This window comes from Primulina eburnea, chromosome 5, assembly GCF_022965805.1.
Source record: "Primulina eburnea isolate SZY01 chromosome 5, ASM2296580v1, whole genome shotgun sequence".
Classification (NCBI taxonomy): Eukaryota; Viridiplantae; Streptophyta; class Magnoliopsida; order Lamiales; family Gesneriaceae; genus Primulina; species Primulina eburnea.
Window position 1 is genome coordinate 5,802,577 of NC_133105.1, and position 21,320 is coordinate 5,823,896.

The 21,320-nt window shown below is 34.8% G+C and overlaps 2 protein-coding genes across 3 annotated transcripts; one reads left to right on the forward strand and one right to left on the reverse strand.

Annotated features, from left to right (window-relative positions):
• The first annotated feature begins 6,082 nt into the window (after nt 1-6,082).
• Nucleotides 6,083-10,214, forward strand: LOC140832678 (probable LRR receptor-like serine/threonine-protein kinase At2g16250). Its single transcript, XM_073196816.1, is given in 6 exon segments — nt 6,083-6,422; nt 6,541-7,848; nt 7,850-8,556; nt 8,760-8,888; nt 9,004-9,026; nt 9,220-10,214. Coding segments are annotated over 5 exon segments (2,694 nt in total). The 5' UTR covers nt 6,083-6,422; nt 6,541-6,618; the 3' UTR covers nt 9,825-10,214.
• Nucleotides 10,215-10,438: 224 nt separating this feature from the next.
• On the reverse strand, nt 10,439-21,320 carry LOC140832680 (uncharacterized). Of its 2 annotated transcripts, none has more exons than XM_073196818.1 (17): nt 20,589-21,320; nt 19,521-19,813; nt 19,161-19,238; nt 18,829-19,043; nt 15,769-15,861; nt 14,446-14,529; nt 14,247-14,363; nt 13,525-13,630; nt 13,270-13,329; nt 13,077-13,130; nt 12,399-12,456; nt 11,792-11,868; nt 11,386-11,456; nt 11,149-11,209; nt 10,945-11,053; nt 10,777-10,839; nt 10,439-10,694 (listed from the first exon to the last, which is right to left on the reverse strand). In XM_073196818.1, exons 1-17 carry the CDS (start codon nt 20,878-20,880, stop codon nt 10,666-10,668), a joined length of 1,860 nt encoding a protein of 619 aa, XP_073052919.1. In that variant the 5' UTR covers nt 20,881-21,320; the 3' UTR covers nt 10,439-10,665. The 2 variants fall into 2 exon arrangements, with proteins under 2 accessions (XP_073052919.1, XP_073052918.1); XM_073196817.1 differs by having other exon boundaries at nt 10,945-11,004; nt 20,589-21,319.

Consider the following 21,320-nt stretch of genomic DNA (forward strand, 5'->3'; position numbering starts at 1 on the left):
TACGGACGAAAGTACCGATCACCACTGTACTAGGACAAAATAGAAGAAACAATCATAACTGTGCTAGAACTAATCCAATAGACAATGGAAAGGTGGCCATCATCAGAGACAAACTCAAGGCTGCATAAGACCGGCAAAAGAGCTAGTCTGATCTTAAAAAGGTGACCAGTGGAATTCACATCGGGTGAAAAAGTCTTATATAAGGGTCTCACTAAGGAAAGAATCATTAGATTCAGTAAAGTTGGAAAAGTGAAACCTCGTTACGTAGGACTATTCGAAATTCTGGAGAAATTGGTAAATTGGCTTACAGAATAGCACTGCCACCAAACATGTCAAGAATCAACAACGTGTTCCACGTATCCAAACTAAGGGGGTACATTCCAGACCCAAGTCACGTTTTAGAAGTAGAACCACTCTTGACCGAAGAAAACTTGGGAGAAGAACTGAAATACGAAGAAGTTCCTATCAGAATTGTGGACACCAAAGAACAATTTCTTAGGTGACGTATCATTTCCTACGTCAAGGTACAGTGGTCCAACCACACAGAGCGGGAAGCAACTTGGGAAGTTGAAGAAAATATGCGAGAGGAATATCCCTACCTATTTGGAGACCAGGCCAACTCCAGTTTCGAGGACGAAACTTCTCATAAGGAGGGAGGGATGTGAGAACCTGATTTTTTCCCATCTTGTAATTAATAAGTGTAAGAGATTTTTAGAATAGGATTTTTTTGTATTTTATAAGGTTATGCTTAAGGAAATATTTGTTGGGAATCTTTGGTATCAAGTTAATGATATTAACTCTTATGCATGATTATTTTCGAAAATTTGAGTAAGGAATATACAAGATTTGGGATATCACACAAATTAAAGAATTAAGGTATGATATGGCAAGGGGATTTCGAAAAAACCATCCTAGATTAAATGCCAAATTGGTGAGGGTTAGATATTGAGAAGGTAATCATCAAACTTGCACCAAAACCGTTAGATCTAGCCACCATATTTTTTCAAGCCAAATCAAGGGCCATGAGATCAAGAAATCTCACAACTTAGGTAGATGGATTTTCGAAATTTGGCAAGGAGAATTGGAGTCAATATTGAGAGAGTCAAAGCAAATATTGGTATGATTTGAGTGAATTAAACATCATTCTCCTCCCTATAAATACCTCATCACCCCTTTCATTCTCCTACACCTTATTTTCGAAATTCTTGCTGCATATTTTCGAGAATTCATCAACTCTCCCTAGCCGAAACTCTGCCCAAATATCGTCTCGAAGTTAGCCTAAAAATCAAGCCGAAGTGCTGTCCGAACAAGAAGGAGAAGCGATCCAATTCTCGAAGCCAAACACCTACGTTTCTAGCATAAATACATACTGTAAGTGGGCTGTTTTAAAGGTTTAAAATTTCGGATATATGCATATGTGATTTTTCGGTATTTTTGAAAATACAGTCGAGTACATATTCTTTCCTACTCCTTTTCTTGTGTCGAATTGTCATACTGTTTTAAGCACTGTGAGGAGTCGACTGTATATGGGTGGGAATCCCAACCATGACGTACCCTTACGCGGTGGGGGATATAACCGCTATACGGCCTCGCCCCCTTAGAGGAGTAAAAATTAGGAACTGACGTCAGTAAACCATAGAAAGTTGGATAAATCACAGTGGCTGATGAATGTTATGCAAGTTTATGAAGTATGTATGAACTCATGATCTATGATTCGAAAGTTATGCATGTTGTTTTATTGTGCTCGATATTCCCCCACTTGCTGAGTGACGACCATATCACTCACCCCTTACTTACTCCCCACCCAGATAAGAACGAAGAGCAAATGGGTGAAGAAAAACAAGAGCAAATTTGAGACGGTAGAAGATATCGAGTTATTCCAGAAGATTTAAAGATTAGTTTATGTTTATCGTTTCCGCACTATTAAAACATTTTAATCAGTTTATTTTGGTATTCAAGTTGTAAAGACGATTCTTTTATTGATTATGAGAAATAAACTGGTTTTGGTATATACTGTACTGCGAGGCTTGTTGTTTGACGATTATGTGATTGTTGGACAACGCCGGTGTCGACTAACCCCGGTCTCGGGGCGTGACACTTGGATTATTTATTTGTACTTATTTGGGCAACAGATTTTTGTAGTAATAACGTAGATAAACACAGCATATCCAAATACATGGTTATTTTGTGTTTTTAAGATTTTCCAATTCAAGCAACGATCATTCGATTGGAAGCATGATGTCTGGGCATTGATCGAAGATTATTTTTTTTTATGTAGTTCAAATTTATTTGAATTGATAATGGATAATGAATTTCAAATTTGGTTGTACTTGAATGGATAGATTTGAGAATTGAGATAATTGGATTTCAAGTTTTTGAGTTGCTCGGATGTACAAAAATCGGATTAAATTGAATTTCAAATCTATCCATATCCAGTTATGTAATTTTTATACACATTTCTTGTATCATTTTCGAAATCAAATCTCTCACTTCAAAACAAATTTATCGATCCACGTGCCATTTTTTGAATTCCTTTTATTAATAAAAGATGAAATATAGAATATTGTTATAAATCATAAAAGAAAGATATATGAGTAGAGAGAATTCTAAAAGAAAAGAGAGAATGAGTCAATATTCATGTGTAATTTTCATTGAACACAATCACCCTATTTATAGAGTAATATTACAACATACAGATTTTTATATATATTATCTTGTCATATTTATCTTGATTACAAATCTTTCAAACCTAACTAACTAATATAATCATATGCAAAAAAAATATATTTATAACAAAAATGTACATCTTACAGTATTTTTACATTATTTGTTTAACAAACACCTTTAATTTCATCAAATCATTATTTTAATACTTCATCAGTTTTCGAAAAAGTTATTCCGAGTCTTTCAATCAGTTCTTAAGATCGAATTCAGTGTAATATTTTGATGTTCAATTCAAATAAGAAGATTTCAAGAAGATAACTATTAAACTCTTTATGCTCCCGAGTCTGAAAAATTCTTCTTACAATTATATGTCGACCGCTCTCCAATCTCTCAAAGATCATTATTATTTCCCAACACATTGTATATATAAATAAATAAAAAAAAAAGAAAAAAAAAAACAGATGCCAATTCCAACTTCAATTCCAGTCTTTCGAAGGTCATTATCGGTAGAAGAAATTTGTTGCCATCAAACAATTAATGATAGATTACCATCAAACATCGATAATTATTAATGAAAACATTTTTTCCATTTAAAAAAAAAACAAGTCAACTCATAAAAATAACCTAACGACAAGTGAGTAAACGCTTCTGGTCAACGTCATTTTTGGACACCGATGCCGTTTAATATTCAATATTTTTAGGCTGTTTTTAGGCTGAATGTTGAAGAGAATTAAGTAGTGATAGTACCCAAATTGCCTACAACTTGTATAATCTGTAGTATAAGATTTTTTGTCAGACTTCTCAATCAAACTGGGTTAACTTATCTTATATCAGGCGTGTTTAGATAACGTGAGTTTATCACATTTTTATAAAAGTTGACATATACGTTGATGATCTGAAAGTTAACATTTGACCATATTATAGGGATAAAATAATCTATCAAATGGGGTGGATGCCATTTATCGCCTAATAATTTAAATTCTCAATAATTGAGCAGAAAATATTCATCTCTAATTATAAACACACGTGTAGTTAAATGTCGGAGTAGCTCTATTGTGATGTAATATCACGATTCTTTTTTTGTGAGACGAGTCAATCCGATTAATATTTAAAGTGAAAAGTAATATTTTTTGAATAAAAATTAATATATTTTTTCGTGAATTTTATTTAACACTCGTGAGATTATAAAGTTTTTGTTTAAATATCGATTACTCGAGGACAAAATTAGGGCTAGCAATAAGATTGAGACATAATTTTCAAAAGAAAGAAATTTAATGATATAAAATTTTACAAGTCGGCCATGTGGGTCATAAATAACGCGTTGAAACATTGGCTACCTCATAATAATTTTACGCAAAAATCAATCATTCTAAATTTATTCTTTTTAATAATATAATTTCTTTTCTTTTTTAAAAAAAATGTAAATTTCATTTACGAATTATGTCGATGGAGATTAAACAAGATAAAAAATTGTGAAAAAAGTACTCTGGATAACATGAAACGTGAAATGTAACAAATATAGACGACTAAAATAAAATTCGACAAAATGAAATCAAAATCGCAAAGAAATGAATGTACAATATCAACGAATTTGTTACCCTGTATCGTAGGCGGTGCATGATTGGTCAGCTTTTTTAAAAAAAAAAAACAAAACAAAAAATTTGTGTGGTTGTGGGTGTGCCACGTAGGCAGACGCCCACAAATGTGCAGGAAAAGAGTATGCAGAGTATCATTGCTCCAATATCAAAATTGCTAATTATTATATATATGTTGTGAAAAAGTAAAAATTTATGGTAAAAAGTAAAAATCTCAAACTCTCAAAATTTACCAAACTACACACTTTATAATATTTTTCTCTCTACTCAATTGTGATTTTCTTCACAAATGAGAGATCTATTTATAGAAAATCTTTACAAATAATCCAAAAATAAAATAGATCATTACCTCATCATCACACACAAATTTCTAATTTTTACAACTCTTATTTTCAACATTCAAATATTCAACTATTACTTTTCAATATTCAAATATATTATTTTCAACACTCCCCCTTGTGATGATGATCATGATACGATGATGTCTTCATTACGTGTTTTTGTACTGCCTCGTTAAAAACTTTACTAGAAAAACTCATTGGGATAAAAACCATAGTAAGGGAAAAAGAGTGCAGTCACGTAAACTCTCTCTCATGTTGACACGAACAATTCTTCACAAATTTTGTAGATTGCGCATCCCAATATTATATATGTGTTTTCTGAATATTGTCGTAGGAAGTGCCTTTGTGAAGAGATCTGATGATTTTTCACTTGATTGAATGTGACGAACATCAATACATTTATTTTTCTCAAGCTCTTTGGTGAATGCGAAGAACTTGGGAGGAATATTAAATTAGATGAGATTGGTAAAAGAGAAGACTTGGACTCACTTTTTTTCCTAGTTTGCTGTGTTGATCCAATTCTAGTAGAGTGGGTAATTTGAACATCTCCCAATTGAAAAGATTTTCAATTTTACTTTGTATAATATATATTTATTTTTGAGAAAAAAGTCTAATTTCTCGTTTTACCTTCGTAAAATTATACTACTTTTGGATTAAATGGTTAAGTAAGCATGAGTTTAGTATACACTTCTGTAATAAATTTATGTGATAATTATGTTCTTATTTTATAGTGGTACTTTATTCATTTGTAAAGTTCACATATGAAATTGTATTGAATTTTCACTCATCTTGGGAAAATAATTGTTGTGAATTAAATTTTGGAAAAAATATAAATTTGATAATATATCTATATTTTTTTTTTTTGATTTTGACCTTCAATATTGTCAAATTTCAGTTTTACCATGTACGGTTTAATTTTTGACAATTTTAGTCGTTCTTTCGCGAGAGTATGAAATGGCACGTGAGATGTTAGCGTCATGTCAGCTTTTATGTTGGAACCATGTTATCGTTGTCAGAAAAATGGCTAAAATTGTGAGAATAACAAATATAGCGGACTAAAATAAAATTCGACAATATGAAATCAAAACCGCAAAGAAATGAATATACAATATCAAAATTGCTAATTATATATATATACATATGTTTATTACTAGAGCTATATATGTTATCGTCATGCGACAAGATGTTTACGTAAATATCTTATAGATCTTCACTACATATTTAAATTCTTGCGAGATGTAACATCTCACGTTGGTTTCAAGCATATAAAATTATTTATTTATAAATTAAAAATGGTTACTTTCTTTGGTGTGATTATTTTATAACAAAGTAGACTTAGAATTGTAACTTATGATTTAAGTTTTAACTCAAGTCATTGTCCTTTTAAACTGGGAACTTCATATCTAATCACATAATTGCCGCCATAAATTAACTACGTCGTCCATATATAATAATAATTAATAATCAATAAACGCTATTTTCTCCTTGCATTACTTGGCAATCTGCCGCGATATATCGCCAGCGCCACCGGCCATAGGCTGAGCGCCGCCAAGTCAACTCAGGCTCCCCATTCATTGATTGGCTCTCTCCCTCTGCCATGTAAACATCAAGAAAATCAAAATATGTACAAACAGTGGTAGCCGTAGACCAGTATACGTCTTGCCATCAATAACGCAAACTTCAGTCTTCATTGTATAAATACATTTTCCCACACACAAACACGTATCTACACCTTCACACTTCACGCGCAAACTTGTTGAAGTGATTGTGTTGAAATGAAGAACCAAAACCCGTGATTATATACCTGTGCGTATTTATAGCAGTGCGTATATTGCTCCCATTTTTCACTCGCGCGCTCATGATTGTGTTGTTTTCTTCATATTGAATACCATCTTCTTCTTCTTCTTTTTTTCCATATTTATTTTTTTTTCTTTTTTCAGAGAGAGAATAGTAAGAGGGCTCGGTACGATGAAGATCAGAACAATTCAGGGACAAAGTTGAGGGCTTGGGTAGAAATCATGGATGCCTATTTCAAGATTTTGGTTGTGATTTTCTTGTTTTTTCTTAATTCGTTAGTGATTCAGTCACTGAGTGATGATTCAGAATGGCGGGCACTGTTGGAGCTTCGGTCATCACTGGGAATCATTGCTAAAAATTGGCCTAAGAAAACCAATCCATGTCTTAATTGGACTGGAATAGCGTGTGAAAATGGTCGAGTAACCGGGATAAACTTATCCGGGTTAAGGAGAACCCGGTTTGGGAAACTCAATCCGATGTTTGATATTGATTCTTTACCCAATTTTAAGATGTTATCTTCATTTAATTCATCAGGGTTTTTGCTTCCGGGGCCAATACCAGAGTGGTTGGGCCTAAGGTTACCTAATCTTGAAGTCCTTGATCTTAGGTCAAGTTCAATTTACGGTTCGATTCCACCATCAATTGGAAGTTTAAGTAAGCTTAATTCTTTGTATTTATCGGATAATTCGATTACTGGAATATTCCCATCTGCACTGGGGAAGCTGTATTCGTTGTCGGTTCTTGATCTGTCCCAGAATTTATTGACAGGGAATATTCCTAGTGAGATTTCAGCACTTGTAAATCTCAGAAATCTTGACCTTTCTTCAAATTTCCTATCAGGATCAATTCCTATTGGTTTTGGTTCACTTTCAAGTCTCAAGCTGTTGAATTTGAGCAACAATAGCCTAAGTTCTTTCATTCCCAATCAACTAGGGAACCTCTCCCAACTTACAGAACTTGATCTCGAGTACAATTCTTTGATGGGATCACTGCCGAATGAATTAGGGAGATTAAGAAATTTGAGGAAAATGTTGATTGGAAACAATGAGCTTCAAGGTTCACTGTTAGATGGCTTGTTTCAGAATCTCATTAAGTTGGAATATTTATCTCTCGGTATCAACTATTTTGATGGAAAATTTCCAGATGTTTTATGGGGAATGCCCCAATTGAAGTACCTAGACGTATCCAGGAATAATATTACCGGTGTTTTCCCAATCTTTGATGTTTCATTCAATGTTAGCGGTGCAGTCTTCAACTTTTCCAAAAATCGATTTTATGGAGATTTGACTTTTGTGATCGAAAAACTTCTCATCCTTGATGTGTCCAACAACTACTTTAAAGGATTAGCTCCCAATGCAAGCATAAGCAGTATTGTTCTACTTTCCAACAATTGTTTTTCTAACGTACGAGATCAAAGAAATTCAGAGACTTGTGCAGACTTCTATGCAGAAAAAGGGACTAGCGTATAACGATAATGCAGCGCCTGATGGAAGTCCAAAGAAAGATAAGCACAAGAGAAGGAAAAGATTGATATATATAATGATAGGCATTTTTGGTGGGCTTGGCGTTGTTATATTTTTAATATTCGGACTGTTGTTGGGTCTGAGGAAACGCAACTCTAGGAGTAAAAATCAAGTAACAGGGAGTAGAAGTGTTGAGCATGATATAGGAAAAGGTAACGATCCACCCCCTGATGCATCCATTGATTTGTCTAACCTGGGAGAATCATTTACATATGAGCAGATGGTCCAAGCGACATGCAATTTCAGTAATGAGAACCTCATCAAACGAGGTCATTCGGGACACTTATTTAGTGGAAAACTTGAGGATGAGCGGCTTGTAGTTATCAAGAAAGTAGATTTACGTTCCTTCAGGAAAGAATCATTCGTGTCAGAATTGGATTTATTCGGTAAAGTGAGACATAGGAGGTTGGTTCCACTCGTGGGACACTGCTTAGAGGACGAAAATGAGAAGATCTTGGTTTACAAATATATGCCAAATGAGGATTTGTCCAATTCTTTTTACAAGTTAATACATACAGAAGAAGAGGTAGAAGAGGTACGGTCTTTGGACTGGATTACGAGATGGAAAATAGCTATAGGAGCTGCTGAGGCCCTATCTTACTTACATCACGAATGCACCCCTCCTATTATCCATAGGTATGGAAAACTTTAAAACCACAATGCTTTCTCAGCGTACCCATGAGTAGCTAACTGAAATTCATTTTGAATCTTGAAATTTGATCAGTCGGAACTACAAAAATAGGTCTGAAATTCGCTTGCGTGAAAAATATATAGTCTGTTGTTTACTGACTTATATCACAGAACAGTTATCAACTTATGTGTATTCTTTATTTATGAAGAGATATTCAAACTAGCAGTATCCTACTCGATGACAAATATGAGGTGCGGCTCGGAAGTTTGAGTGAAGTTAGTGCTCAAGGAGCAGCTAATCCACCAAATTTGATCTCGAGGTTGCTTCAAACACCACAGTAAGTTGTTTTATAAAAACTTCATCCCTTTGTCTTCTTATCTCGGTGAAACTGTGCGTGACATACTCTGCTTTTTCCCTTAATTTTTAACACCCTTTCTCTTGACAATGTGCAGGACATTGGATAAACGACCTTCTGGTAAGAATACTCCTCTTTTTTCAGCAAGATTGTATTTTCCATTCCGTGGTTGTAATGAGTTTGTAATTTTAGTCTTGGATCTACACTAGTCAAGTCTGAAAATGTTTAGGGTCTGGAAAAGGCAACCCTGATATCAAAAAAATTATCCAAAAATCTTCGTGGAGTCATTAACATTTTGCTCCAAATATTCCAGGATCATCATTTATTACATGTACCTACGATGTGTACTGTTATGGAAAAGTTCTACTAGAACTGGTGACCGGAAGACTCGGACTCAGCAGTCTAAATGATTCCGAGGCCAAAAAATGGCTGGAAAGTAATTTGCCTTATGTTAGTCAACATGACAAGGAACTGATTCTTAAGATTGTTGATCAATCTCTTATCATAGATGAGGATCTTCTTGAAGAGGTATGGGCCGTTGCCATTGTGGCTAAGTCGTGCCTCAATCCTAAAACTTCGAGACGTCCCTCAATGAGGCATGTTCTGAAGGCGTTGGAAAACCCTTTCAAAGTTGTGAGGGAAGAAAGTTTTAGCTCCGGAACGCTGAGACAAACCCCATCTAAGCAGTCTTGGACTGCTGCATTCGTTAGAAGTTGGCATCGTAGTTCATCCGGGAATTCCAATGTTTCAAGCCAAACAAATAGAGAGATCATTGGTGGGTTGAGACAGTCCGGGAGAGTAGGATCACGTGGAAGTGGAGCGAATACTCATTCGTCTTCCCATAAACGATCATCGAGTGACGTTTTTCCTGAACCGGTGGAAATGCCAGATGTAGAAAGACAGGATGATGCTGGTTGAGTGTGGGGTTCAATCGTAGCTACCTTTTTTTTATCAGTTTATCCCACTCGCTGCATAAATGCTGCATTTTATCGAGTTGGTGACGGGGTTGTGGTCAGCTCAAGTACAGAATAGTCGGGGCAGCTTAAGCCACGAGTTCTTGAGAAGGAGAGATTAGGAGTGCAGAATAGTAGTTCTGGAGATAATATTGCCACTTCTTGAATCACAAGTGTAAATTGTACAGGAGCCGGTCGATCTTGGCTCAAATAAAAAATGTCGGAAGATTATTTTGATTCCCATATAGGCGTGTGTGGAGGAGCGTAAAAAAAAAGTTTCTTGAAATAATAAATGGTGATTTATGACGGCACCTTGTTTATATTCTCCGTTTGAATAAAATAACTTGGACCCAGCTATTGTTCTTCCATTACAAAGTTATTTATCGTTGTAGTGATTTCATTCAAAAGCATTTTGCACTTGACGTCTATTATTTATTTATTTATTTATTCCTCGAACACAAAAATCTCTTCTTTAAAAAATAATAAAAGTAAGATATGTATCTTTTTTCCCCAACGGTTAACATTTGTTTTCATTATCAGTTTACCTTCAAACTGCAGATTATATATAATCATAAACAATTTACAATTTCAACTGGGATAATATTAACAGTATACCATCATACAAAAGCTATTCCGTGATTGTGGGGAAACCAATCAAACTATGCTTCCGAAAAACCAATAATAACTGGATATATACAAGGAGGTGAATCATTCACGAAGAGATCATATCAAGTTCATGAGGCATGAAATCTTCGCTTGGCCTGTAGTATTTGTCTGGGGAATATAGGCTCAAATTGGTAACCTGGCTAGTATACAGGCAAGCAAATCGTTCCACCTGAAATAACTCCAAACAAAAATGATTCAAAATCAACAATAAAAGGAAACACACCATCACTTTTGTTTTTTTTACGTCTGACCTGATGTGCAAAGCGAGAATTCTGATAGCCAGTCTTCATCAGTTGTCCCCAAACCTTGTGAAACTGAACATATTTGATTATATATGTAACACTTGACTTTTGGAACGACCGTGGATAAAAATAACCTTGTTATGTGCTAAAGATAAGCAACTAATAGCAACTTCTTACCTCTTGATGACATTCTCTTTGAGCTTCTTGATGACTCAACCGAACTTCTTCCCGCTGAGACTGGTAGGAAAACATTTTGGGCAAAATTCAGGAAAGATATTTTCAGCATCTGAAGCAGATGAACCAATTACGCATAGCAAGAATCCATACTTCTCTTAAAACTTAAAGAATCCGATGCTACTCATCACCATATTATTCACTAACCTGCAATTTTTCAACCTCGGCTAGTTTGCTTTCCTTATTTACAACATTCACCTCATCGAACCTAAAAAGAGATGCACGATTTTTCTATGAGAAGAGGACACAACTTTTCCGGCTCTTTTATATGTCGAATAGTACAGATGAATATGGGACAGCAGCTGTCAGAATGACTTTGACAACTGAAGCTGTAAGGCAATGCCAGATTTCACCACAGAAGAACAACAAAGAGTTGAAAGTCACCTGAGAGACCACTTTAGATGGTGTATCTTGTCTTCGATGTGATCACGTTCATTCCTCAATATTTGAAGTTGCTAAGAGTAGTACATGATTTATTTAGAATAAAAAAGACAACCAAACCAAGATCAGGGAATTGGGGCATTAAGCAAATGAAAACTATAAGAGGATAACACAGTTAAAATAGCACGGAATCACTTTCTCAGACCCAATGTTGCACCACTAGATCTAATCAATTCAGCGGAAAACTGAGAGAATGAGTAAACCCAAAATAAAATTCTTTCAAGGCCTAAAAACCTTATATTAGGAGATCAAAGATGGACAAATGCACTGGTATTTGCAGCATTCAGCCCATCATTGAATGATCAACTGCAGTGCTAATAAGGTCAGTCAGCCAGACAAGGTTGTTTACCTTGCGTGTATCCCTTAATGTCCAGAGAAGTTCGATTTCCTTCTCGAGCTCTGGGACAACAAGCATTGTTCTCCAACCTACAAATGATGATATTATTCTGAACCAGACTCAGAAAGAAACATAAATTTTCAAAACCTGAGGACTATAAGATGCTTATACAGGTATATTACAAGAATGTTAAACAACAATAATCATCTGAATTGAAACCTGCGAAAAAATGAAATCTGACAGAACTTAAACTCCGGTTCCAATTTAGTTCTACCTTCCAAATACATTTCTCAAAACTCTTTCCAAAAACTGTATCACTTGTGCTGATTTAGGTTAAAAACGACAATCGCTTTATTTACAAGATTCAATTAAAGTTCCTGCACATGTGAAATTAATAAATGGAATTACTATGAATTCAGCTTAATAACATGTTTTACACAGAAAAAACAGAACACAGTGGCAACTTCCGTCAGTGCGGAAAAATGTTTGGACATGCAACTTATTGGTCAAGTTACGTAGAAAGTCAACAACCTTAGGATATAGAAGCAAAAGTATAGGGTTAAAGGAGTCAACCAGAAAAAAATATATACACAATAATGTGAGAAATAATGAAACATACCTAAAATTTTTTTACTGCGCAAAATATCTCCATATATATGGTCCCCAACATAAAGCACCTAACACGTGAGAGAAAATGAATACTCATACAGAGAAAAAGAGTACTCGTACAAACTGATGTAAAAGACATAAAGCTTCCAACTGATGAAAAACATGGCAACACCGAGTATTAAAAGTTACTCGTTATACCTTCCTATATCACTGTTCAGTAACTACACTTTATCAGGAAACAAATTTACCCTTCAAGAAGTGCATAGGAGTGATATTCATTTGTTTTTTAATTAACTTGGTTTTAGTTAAGGGTGGGTATTTGGAGAGTCAGGAAAAAAATACACTCCGCATTTTTGCAATAGCTTCTTATATTGATATACATGGCCTGAAAATGCGAAATACTTTCAATGACTTCATTTCTTGAATGATGAGGGTGTGAGGCGACTCACGTGCAAGAAGAAACTCATTGCAAAGTTGAATCCATAAAACTTTGCCATCACATAATTCGCATCCACGACCTAAGGTTTTAGATAACTATGCCTACAATTATCGAAAATTGACATGCGTCCCTTCATGCATTCAAATGTGTATTCGGCAATTTAATGACACTTGAAATAGCAAATATATTCTAAATAAATAAAAACATCAAAAGGACATGGAAGACATCTTCACAAAGAAGAAAGATTACCTGGGAGCTTGACTCTATGGACAGTAATTTGTGAAGATGACCCACATTTCCTCCCTGAAAATGTAATTTAACAGAGAATCACAATAACGCAGCAGACTGAAGGATCAACATTTACAGAAAATAAAACTTAAGTCCTGCTGATTTTCTTTCACTTAACGACTAAATTTATGTCTGCTGTTAGGTATATATGTACCTGAAAAACTTGGAACTTTGTGTCTAGGTTCTTCAATGGAAGCCTCAGAGAAGAATCCACCTAGGATAATTAAAAAATTGAACCCGGCTCCAGGAAAAGTAGCACGCAATTCAGAAAAAACCAGGATGAAATAAACTAGGGGACCCGTCCCCTCCTCCTACCCAATCCCCGTCCCATAACCCTCCTACCCAATCCCCGTCCCGTAACCCTCCTAAAGGATTTTGGGGGATTTTTCCAGCCCTAATATAAACTAACCTGAGGCATAGGGGTTCCGTTATCAGTATTAAGAAGCATTCCTGACTCAGGATCAACCTCAAATAGATTAGCACGATTTTCATCATGGAAAAAGCTTGGTTTTGCACTGAAAAACAATAGTGGCATAAAAGTGTCTGGAGATAGTCCCATTATGAGAAATATTAATAAAGTATCAGTCGGAAAGAGTTTTGCACATATTTTGAAGTGAGAAATGAACTACCATAGAAGTGATGCATCAATATCTTAGATTGCTGACTCATTTTCATTTGATAAATAGATGCGAGTTAGGAAAGTCATTTGCAACCCAATCCCCCACCCACCCCCTCACCAAAATAACAGGCTAAATTTTTCCAAAAATGGATGCTAAAATCCATCCGAAACATGTTGTTATCCTTGTATTAATGAATGAAAAATCATGGTATTAATAGCATTAAGATGAATTATTGTTGTTTGTTCACTATGCACTGCTCTCTTCTGAATTCAGTTCAGAGATAAACTAGAACTGTGAAAAAATGATGACGAAGAATTCATATGAAGATGCTTTATACATCGTGATGGGAAAGACAGTATGGTCCCACCAAAATCATTGACAATTTATTACCATTTGATCACTTGTCTACTTCATTCTTTCAAATCTGGTTCAGTGATAAGTTAAAATGGCCAAAAACAGAATCATTTAGGCACCGCAGAAAGACTTTCAAGCATCAGGAAAAGCTTATTACCTGCCAGTAATAACAACATCAAAATACTGAAGCCAGTCAAAACTTGAGGCAGAGCAACCATCCAATGCTTGCGGGCCACAGAGGAAGTTCATTACGATGTTTGTATAATCCCAAAGGCTGAATAAAAAACAATACGAGATCACAATTAAATTTGAGAAGGGAACACATACACATAGCTTCAGGTTCATGGAATCAATACCTGTTAGTCACTAAAAATGTAGCACGACCAGAGTCTCTTAGCATCTTTAGCATGGGAACTATTGAAATGTCCTCATTGATATATCTGGCAACACAAAATAATGGACAAATAAAGGTTTGATCTTGATTTGGGATTATCATTCCTTCACCCAGCAGAGGTGACAAAAAACTCTCAACACGATCTTCCCAATCTTTGCACTCGTCATTTGCAAGAGGTTACTCATGCACAAACGTTGTTATATCAAAAGACAGGAATCGCTCAATAATACTCATATTCATAACGTGAGTTAATGGAGATCTGGATTAAGATAAATCAAGAGGCCAAAGCTCAGAACAGATTATAACAAAGATGATTCTAAGCATATCAGGCCACAAGAAGAAGAAACAAGTACGATCGTAGAACATAAGATCGACTTCCTGCAAGTATTGAGCATAAATGGAGCAATTTCTGCCAAAATGGTTCAGCTACAATTAATGAAGACATTTTTTTTGGTTACAACTAGAACCACAGATGCTTGTCATTTTCAACAAACATGACCTGGAGGTTTGAAATTCTGGAATAAAATTTAGTACGAATGAAGTTCAACAATTTGTTGTCATTTATTTATATATTTTTCATAACATTAAGCATCCTTTCAGAGAATTAAATGAAATAATGATGGCCGGATGGCGGTTAATATAAGAATTTTCATGCTCTGGCAACCATAATCTATGTTTCCCAAATGACAGTCCCCACATATACGAGTGGTAATATCAACATTTTGTACATCTTAAGATGCCAAAGTCATGTCATATGATTCAAAAATTATGTGACATGAAATATTTTTGAGCGCATGAGAATACTCCATCAACATGTTCATATAATGGTAACTTTAGCTCTACAAAGCTATTTTAATCTCAGGTATGTGAAGCCGATGACAAGCCTGTTGTAGAAGTATTTGTATATTTAAGAAGTCCTAGTGTTCATTGTCTTTTGAAACCCAAACACTGTTTGAATGGTGGCATTCGTGCACATGATTGACCGCTGATAAAATTGTACATGACAATGATGATTCGTCATGTAAGGTGAATGCATGTAATTTTAGCAGTCCCTTAACTTATTAGCAGTAGCAGAAAGTCAATCCCGGTTTCAAACCAAATAGGAAAGATGGAAAACCATATGAGTCAGAAGAAAAGTATCTGCTCACGAACAAAGAAAGCCATGTTATTGATGAAACTGATAAAGATAATTAGCAAACAGAGGCAAATTTTCAGGCAGTTACGCCTTATTTGGAAAGACAATTATTATTCTGTAATTTAACGTGGCATTTGATTTTTAGGATACCTTTTAGGATCTTTTGCAACCATCTTCTTTAATGTCCCATCACGATGGCACAAATCAACTGCAGCTCGAACATCTTTATACATGCGACCGTATCTGCCACGTAAGTATGTGCAAAACATCAATATAAGGTTTACATAAATTAGAAAAGAAAATCAATGAATATGTTGGAACAAATGTTCATGCCAAGCATAGGCAGGAAATCGTATAGCCTCATAGTCTCCTAAGTCAATATAATCAAGCCCCGTATGGTCACAACAACATATAGTTGGCATTTCAAACCTACAAAGATACAGCAGTTCATACTAAGATTTACAGTAGAATGATTAGTATGTTATCTTCCTCAACGGTTTCAAGCATTTTCTTATTGGCATGTATTTTCAAGAACAATAGCTAATAGCAATAAGCTGAACTAGAAGCCTCAATACTACCTCAAATGCTCAAACAAATGTGTTTTTTTGTCAAATTTTATTATCCAGGACCAGAAGAGAGAAGGCAACATATTCTTTGTCAGAGCTGACAAAACTTGTTAGATTTTGTCTGCTGGATTTTATTGATTCAGTCTACGACAGAGTAACCTTATCGATAAGCTTTACAAAATGATTGATTTGTTAACTATATAAAGTGTACAGTTTTCCCGAGACACTCACAATGGTCAAGGACCAAGGCATTTAAATATTAAGCGTTATTCATCAAATATTAAGCGTAAATAATCTTTTTTTTAATATAATCTTAATGTCAAGTAAAACAACAGATAAAATAATATATAAACATGATAATTTTAAAACCAAACATGTACATATCAACAATCATGTTCCAAAAAACACAACTAAAATTGTAATATTAGTTGTTATATAATTATCACATATAAAAAAAGCTAAACATTGTCTAACTTTAGGTTGACTTTGATTCAATCTCATATTTTCATGTGGCTCATCTTGGTGTTATTCGAAACAAACTCATTTTATTCGAGTTAATTTGGAGAAAAAGGAATGAATCTTGAATTCTTTTGGGGAAAGAATTTCAGACTGTTAAAATTCAATATAAAAGTTGTATTATTCTATTTTGTAAGATAATATTAAACTATTGTAATATTAATGTTGAAAGTTGAAACTAAAATACTGGTAGTTTATTGAGCATTAAGCGCGCCTAATGCAGTCAAACAAGGTGTTGATCGAGCTATTTCCTGTTACGATAACGGTCATGCGCGTACTTATGGTATATTTGCTTCAGTGGCCAAGATAAACAGTCAGAATTCTACTATCATTAATCACCAACTTCTGCTTGTATTTGAAACAATTCGATGTAAGAAATGTTTTTCTTCATGGTAACTTAGAATAGGACACATTCATTGTAATTCCTCAAAGGTTCAAAAGGAATACGAGAAGTAGCAAGGTTGCAAGTTAAAGATAGCATTTTACGGTCACATGACTATTTCCTAGAGCTTTGTTTGGTATATTTCCAAAGTGATATTAGTCATAGTGTAATAAACAGGTTTAAGGACTCATATTCAGGGGGAGCAACAGCTCTCTTGGTTTATGTTGATGATATATAATTATGAAAGGTAACAATGAAAAGGAAAAACGAGCCCTGAAAAATGTCTAGCCTGGGAATTTGAGATAAGAGAACTTGGTAAACTTTAGTAATTTTTTGGAAATTTATGTAGCCCACTCCAGCAAAGGCATTCTTATTCCACAGACCTTTTGAAGGAAACAAGAAAGTCGACGTGTAAACTAGCATCCACACCAATTGACACGAATCACAAACTTGGCGAAACAAATCAAGATCCAGCCGTTGACATATAAATGTATCATAGGCTAGTAAGGAAGCTCATATATCTAGCTCATACTAGGCCAGACGTGTTTGTTGTAAGTATGGTAAGAAAATTTAAGCAAAATCCCAAAGAAATTCATTTGCAGATAGTAAACAGACTACTACATTAACTAAAAAGAATCCTAGTGAGACAATCCTGTTAAAGAGAAATGGTGAATGCCTCTTAAATTTTACACTGATGTAGATTACGTAGGCTCGCATTTGACAAGTAAGAAGCAAAACATAGTAGTAAGATCGAATGCAGAGGCAGAGTTCAGAGCAATGACTCTAGGAATATGTCAATCCCCATGGATCAAGATACTTTTAGAGGACTTGAAGATAAGGTGGAAAGAATCCATGAGATTACTCTATGACAACAGCTCTACCATTAAAATAGCCCATAATCTCGTTCGACACGATTGGACGAAGTACATTGAGGCAGACAAGTACTTTACTAGGAGGAAGCTGGATCGTGGACTGATTTGTACCCTTTATATATCGACGAAGGGCGAGAGTCTTGATGGTACAACATTTTAAGGAAGGATGAACAAGATGTTGGAAAATAAATAAATATATATATATATATATATATATATATATATATATATTTTGATTTTATATATTACATTTATATATATATATATATATACATATATTTTTTGATTTTATATATTAAGAATGTATATTATTAATTTCCTAGGATTATGATGTTATTAGTTCCTCGTTTTTGTAGGAGATTTTTTTCTTCGTTTTTACTCTAATTATTGCTGTAAATCAATTTATATTTTTATATAAAAAGGCCTGTGCTGGTCTAACATAATATAATTATTTGCTTCCCAAATTATTAATAACCAATGCAGGAACATAAAGTATTCTTACTCTGCTGTAACTTGCCCAATTTATTATCCTCAAAATTCAATTTATTTTTCAAATTCGCATTTTCACATTATTTCAACTTCCCCCCAGCATGATTATTTTGAATTCAAGTTATCATCATCCCCAATAACAATGGTGTTATTCTATTATATCCCTATGCATTACTATGTTTTAAATTTTAAATACCACATATCTGTGACATAAAGAACTCACACATTTATTACATGATGATGATAATTTGATATATAAAGTAGAACATCTCTAAATAAAACCAAACATACAACATAATTTCCATTTATTCTGAAAATATATCTTCAGAAAATATTTAGCGAAAACCAAAAACAAAACCAAACATAGCTGAAATATTTCTCTTACTCCGCCGGAATTTTTCCCGGATTGTTGTCCTTGAAGTCCACAAGTTGGGCAAACAAATAAGCTTCCGCGAGAGAAAAAAGGGTGTCGATGAGAGCATATTCAGGCTCATCGAATGAATCACGAATCAACGTATTTCCATAAGTGGCAACTTTATCTTCCTTAGATAACTCTCTGAATCCATGATAAGCCACCTTTACATACTTGTGTCGATCCATCTATGAATCATAAAACCAAATGAGAATTACAAATACATTTAACCAGATTTCAAATTGAAAAAAAAAACAAAAACAAAAACAAAAATGATAAATGCATTACTAGTAAACTGCACCTACCTTTAATATATTGCCTCTCTTTTTATCCAGAACTAGTCCTCGGACCATGTAAGTCCAATCAAAAGACCAGTCCAGCAACTACACAAAGCCAGTTATTTTAAAACATTAAATATCTTCACAGTTGAAAATAGGAAGTTAACAGAGAAACAAGGAAACATCCGCATAACATCATTCTCTTAACAAATGAGACAAAGTTCTTTTTGCTTGTCAGATAGTGGGGAAGTGGGGATTCAAATTTTAAAATACGTAACTAAAAGAAATTGCAGTAGTCTACTGCTTCATCTATAGACATCATCATATGCTTTCATTCTTTAGACTAGTTCTAACGGAAATGGTTTAGTACCAATAAAATAGTCCAACCTCTTTAGGATACCCCAAATCATTGACCAGCTTTCTGAGTGTGCCTTCATAGGCAAGTGACTCAAAAGTCTCTGATTTGTATTGTGCCAGAGTGTAATCCATATCAAATCCTACAGCCACGATATTCCTCATGTTTAAAGATCTATTGCAAAAGATTCGCTTTCCTCTAACAATCGTCCGCCCTCCTGGGGATGACCACACCAATGGGCACTTATCATCCTCCCTGGAGCCAGTCCCATCCAACTGCAGTGGTTTGCTTTCCATTATGTTACTGGTATGAAGTTGACTGTTGCCTGATTCATTTAAAATATAAAGAATGAAAAGAGATGGAAAAAATAGCAGTAAATAATGGTACTGAAATTATGAACACCACAATGATTAACTCACGACAGGATATCTACATGATTAGAAATAAATCAGCAGGAGAAGATCAAATCAGTAATTAAGAGTCCATTTCTCTGCAGACACGCAACTATATGCTTCGCTGTTGTTTGATATGTTTCCATCACTGTTCTTCAGAGAGATTTTGACGTTATTTCATAATTAATAAAGAATAACCAATCATAAGGAAATTGATATATTTCACCAAGAATGGAGGCATCATATGAAAGTTTACAAAATGAATGCTTTCGCTCAACATTTGATGGAAACATTTTCTGTCATTGATTAAATATATCTTTCAAAAAACATGTGACCGAAATACGTAAACAGTATGAACCAATAAAGGACGCTGGACTAGAGTAAAATCAGCTCAAGAACAAAAATAACTTTCCGTGAAACAGGTGCAGACCCAGTCCCACTAAATTCAAAGTGATATTTCTAAAAATTTAATTTTTTTCACTCAATTTACATTAAATCATGACTAAATTTAGAGTCCGCCGTGAATAAACCATGCAAAAAAGCAAAACATTCCCCAGAAATCAATAAAACTAAATGTCAGCCACCATCAGAACCCAAAAAAAAAAACTATCAACGTTCAAGTTCAACAACATTTCGTACCAAAAAAAGAAGAAAGATAAACTTTAAAGTTAGTAGCCTAAACCATGTCAGTCGAGCAAGTGAACAAACCTCTGCTACGATTCACCTTCCTTTCACTAGGCAAACGATGAGAAATCGAAGAACAGAAAACTCCGGAATGAAAATGTGGACCTCTCGGTGACGGAAGTGGATACAAAGACTGTTCGCGAAACGTCAAGGGAGAGGAAAAGATCGAGAGGCAAAGGGAAAGCGAACGGGCTTTGGGAACGCGCATCTTCTTTAAATTATTATATATACATTTCCCAACATGCGAAGGAAATTCAATCAGCAGCAAAAAATGCCAATCACGAATGGGATTCGATACTCCTTGTTGTTGATGCATTTAATACCCAGCTTCAGCAGCAAGCCTTGTCTCATTTCCGTTAAGGAATTTCGTATTTTTCTACTGCTTTTCCAGTTTCTCACCTTTCACTTTGTTCTCTTACGCAAAGGTTCGGAGGAATTTCAGCATCAAAATGATGAAAAGGCATCAAATTAGCTGTAATCGGAGTCAACTCCCGCCACGTGGCGGCGGACAGCGGAGGTGCTCCTTTTGGCGTGGTGGCTTGGTATCGGCGTGAAATGTATGAGTAGCTGACGTGGCGGTGATGACGCAGTTTTCCCTTTTTTTAATGATAATAATATTTAATATAAAATAATCTGTATTATATAACTGACAGAGTGCGGGTGAAGGGGGAAGGGATGCCGGGTAAGGAAGCCACCGGCGTATTTTAGCAATGCCCTAAGGTTGTGGATGGAGTCCACGGACTAATTTCCTACCTG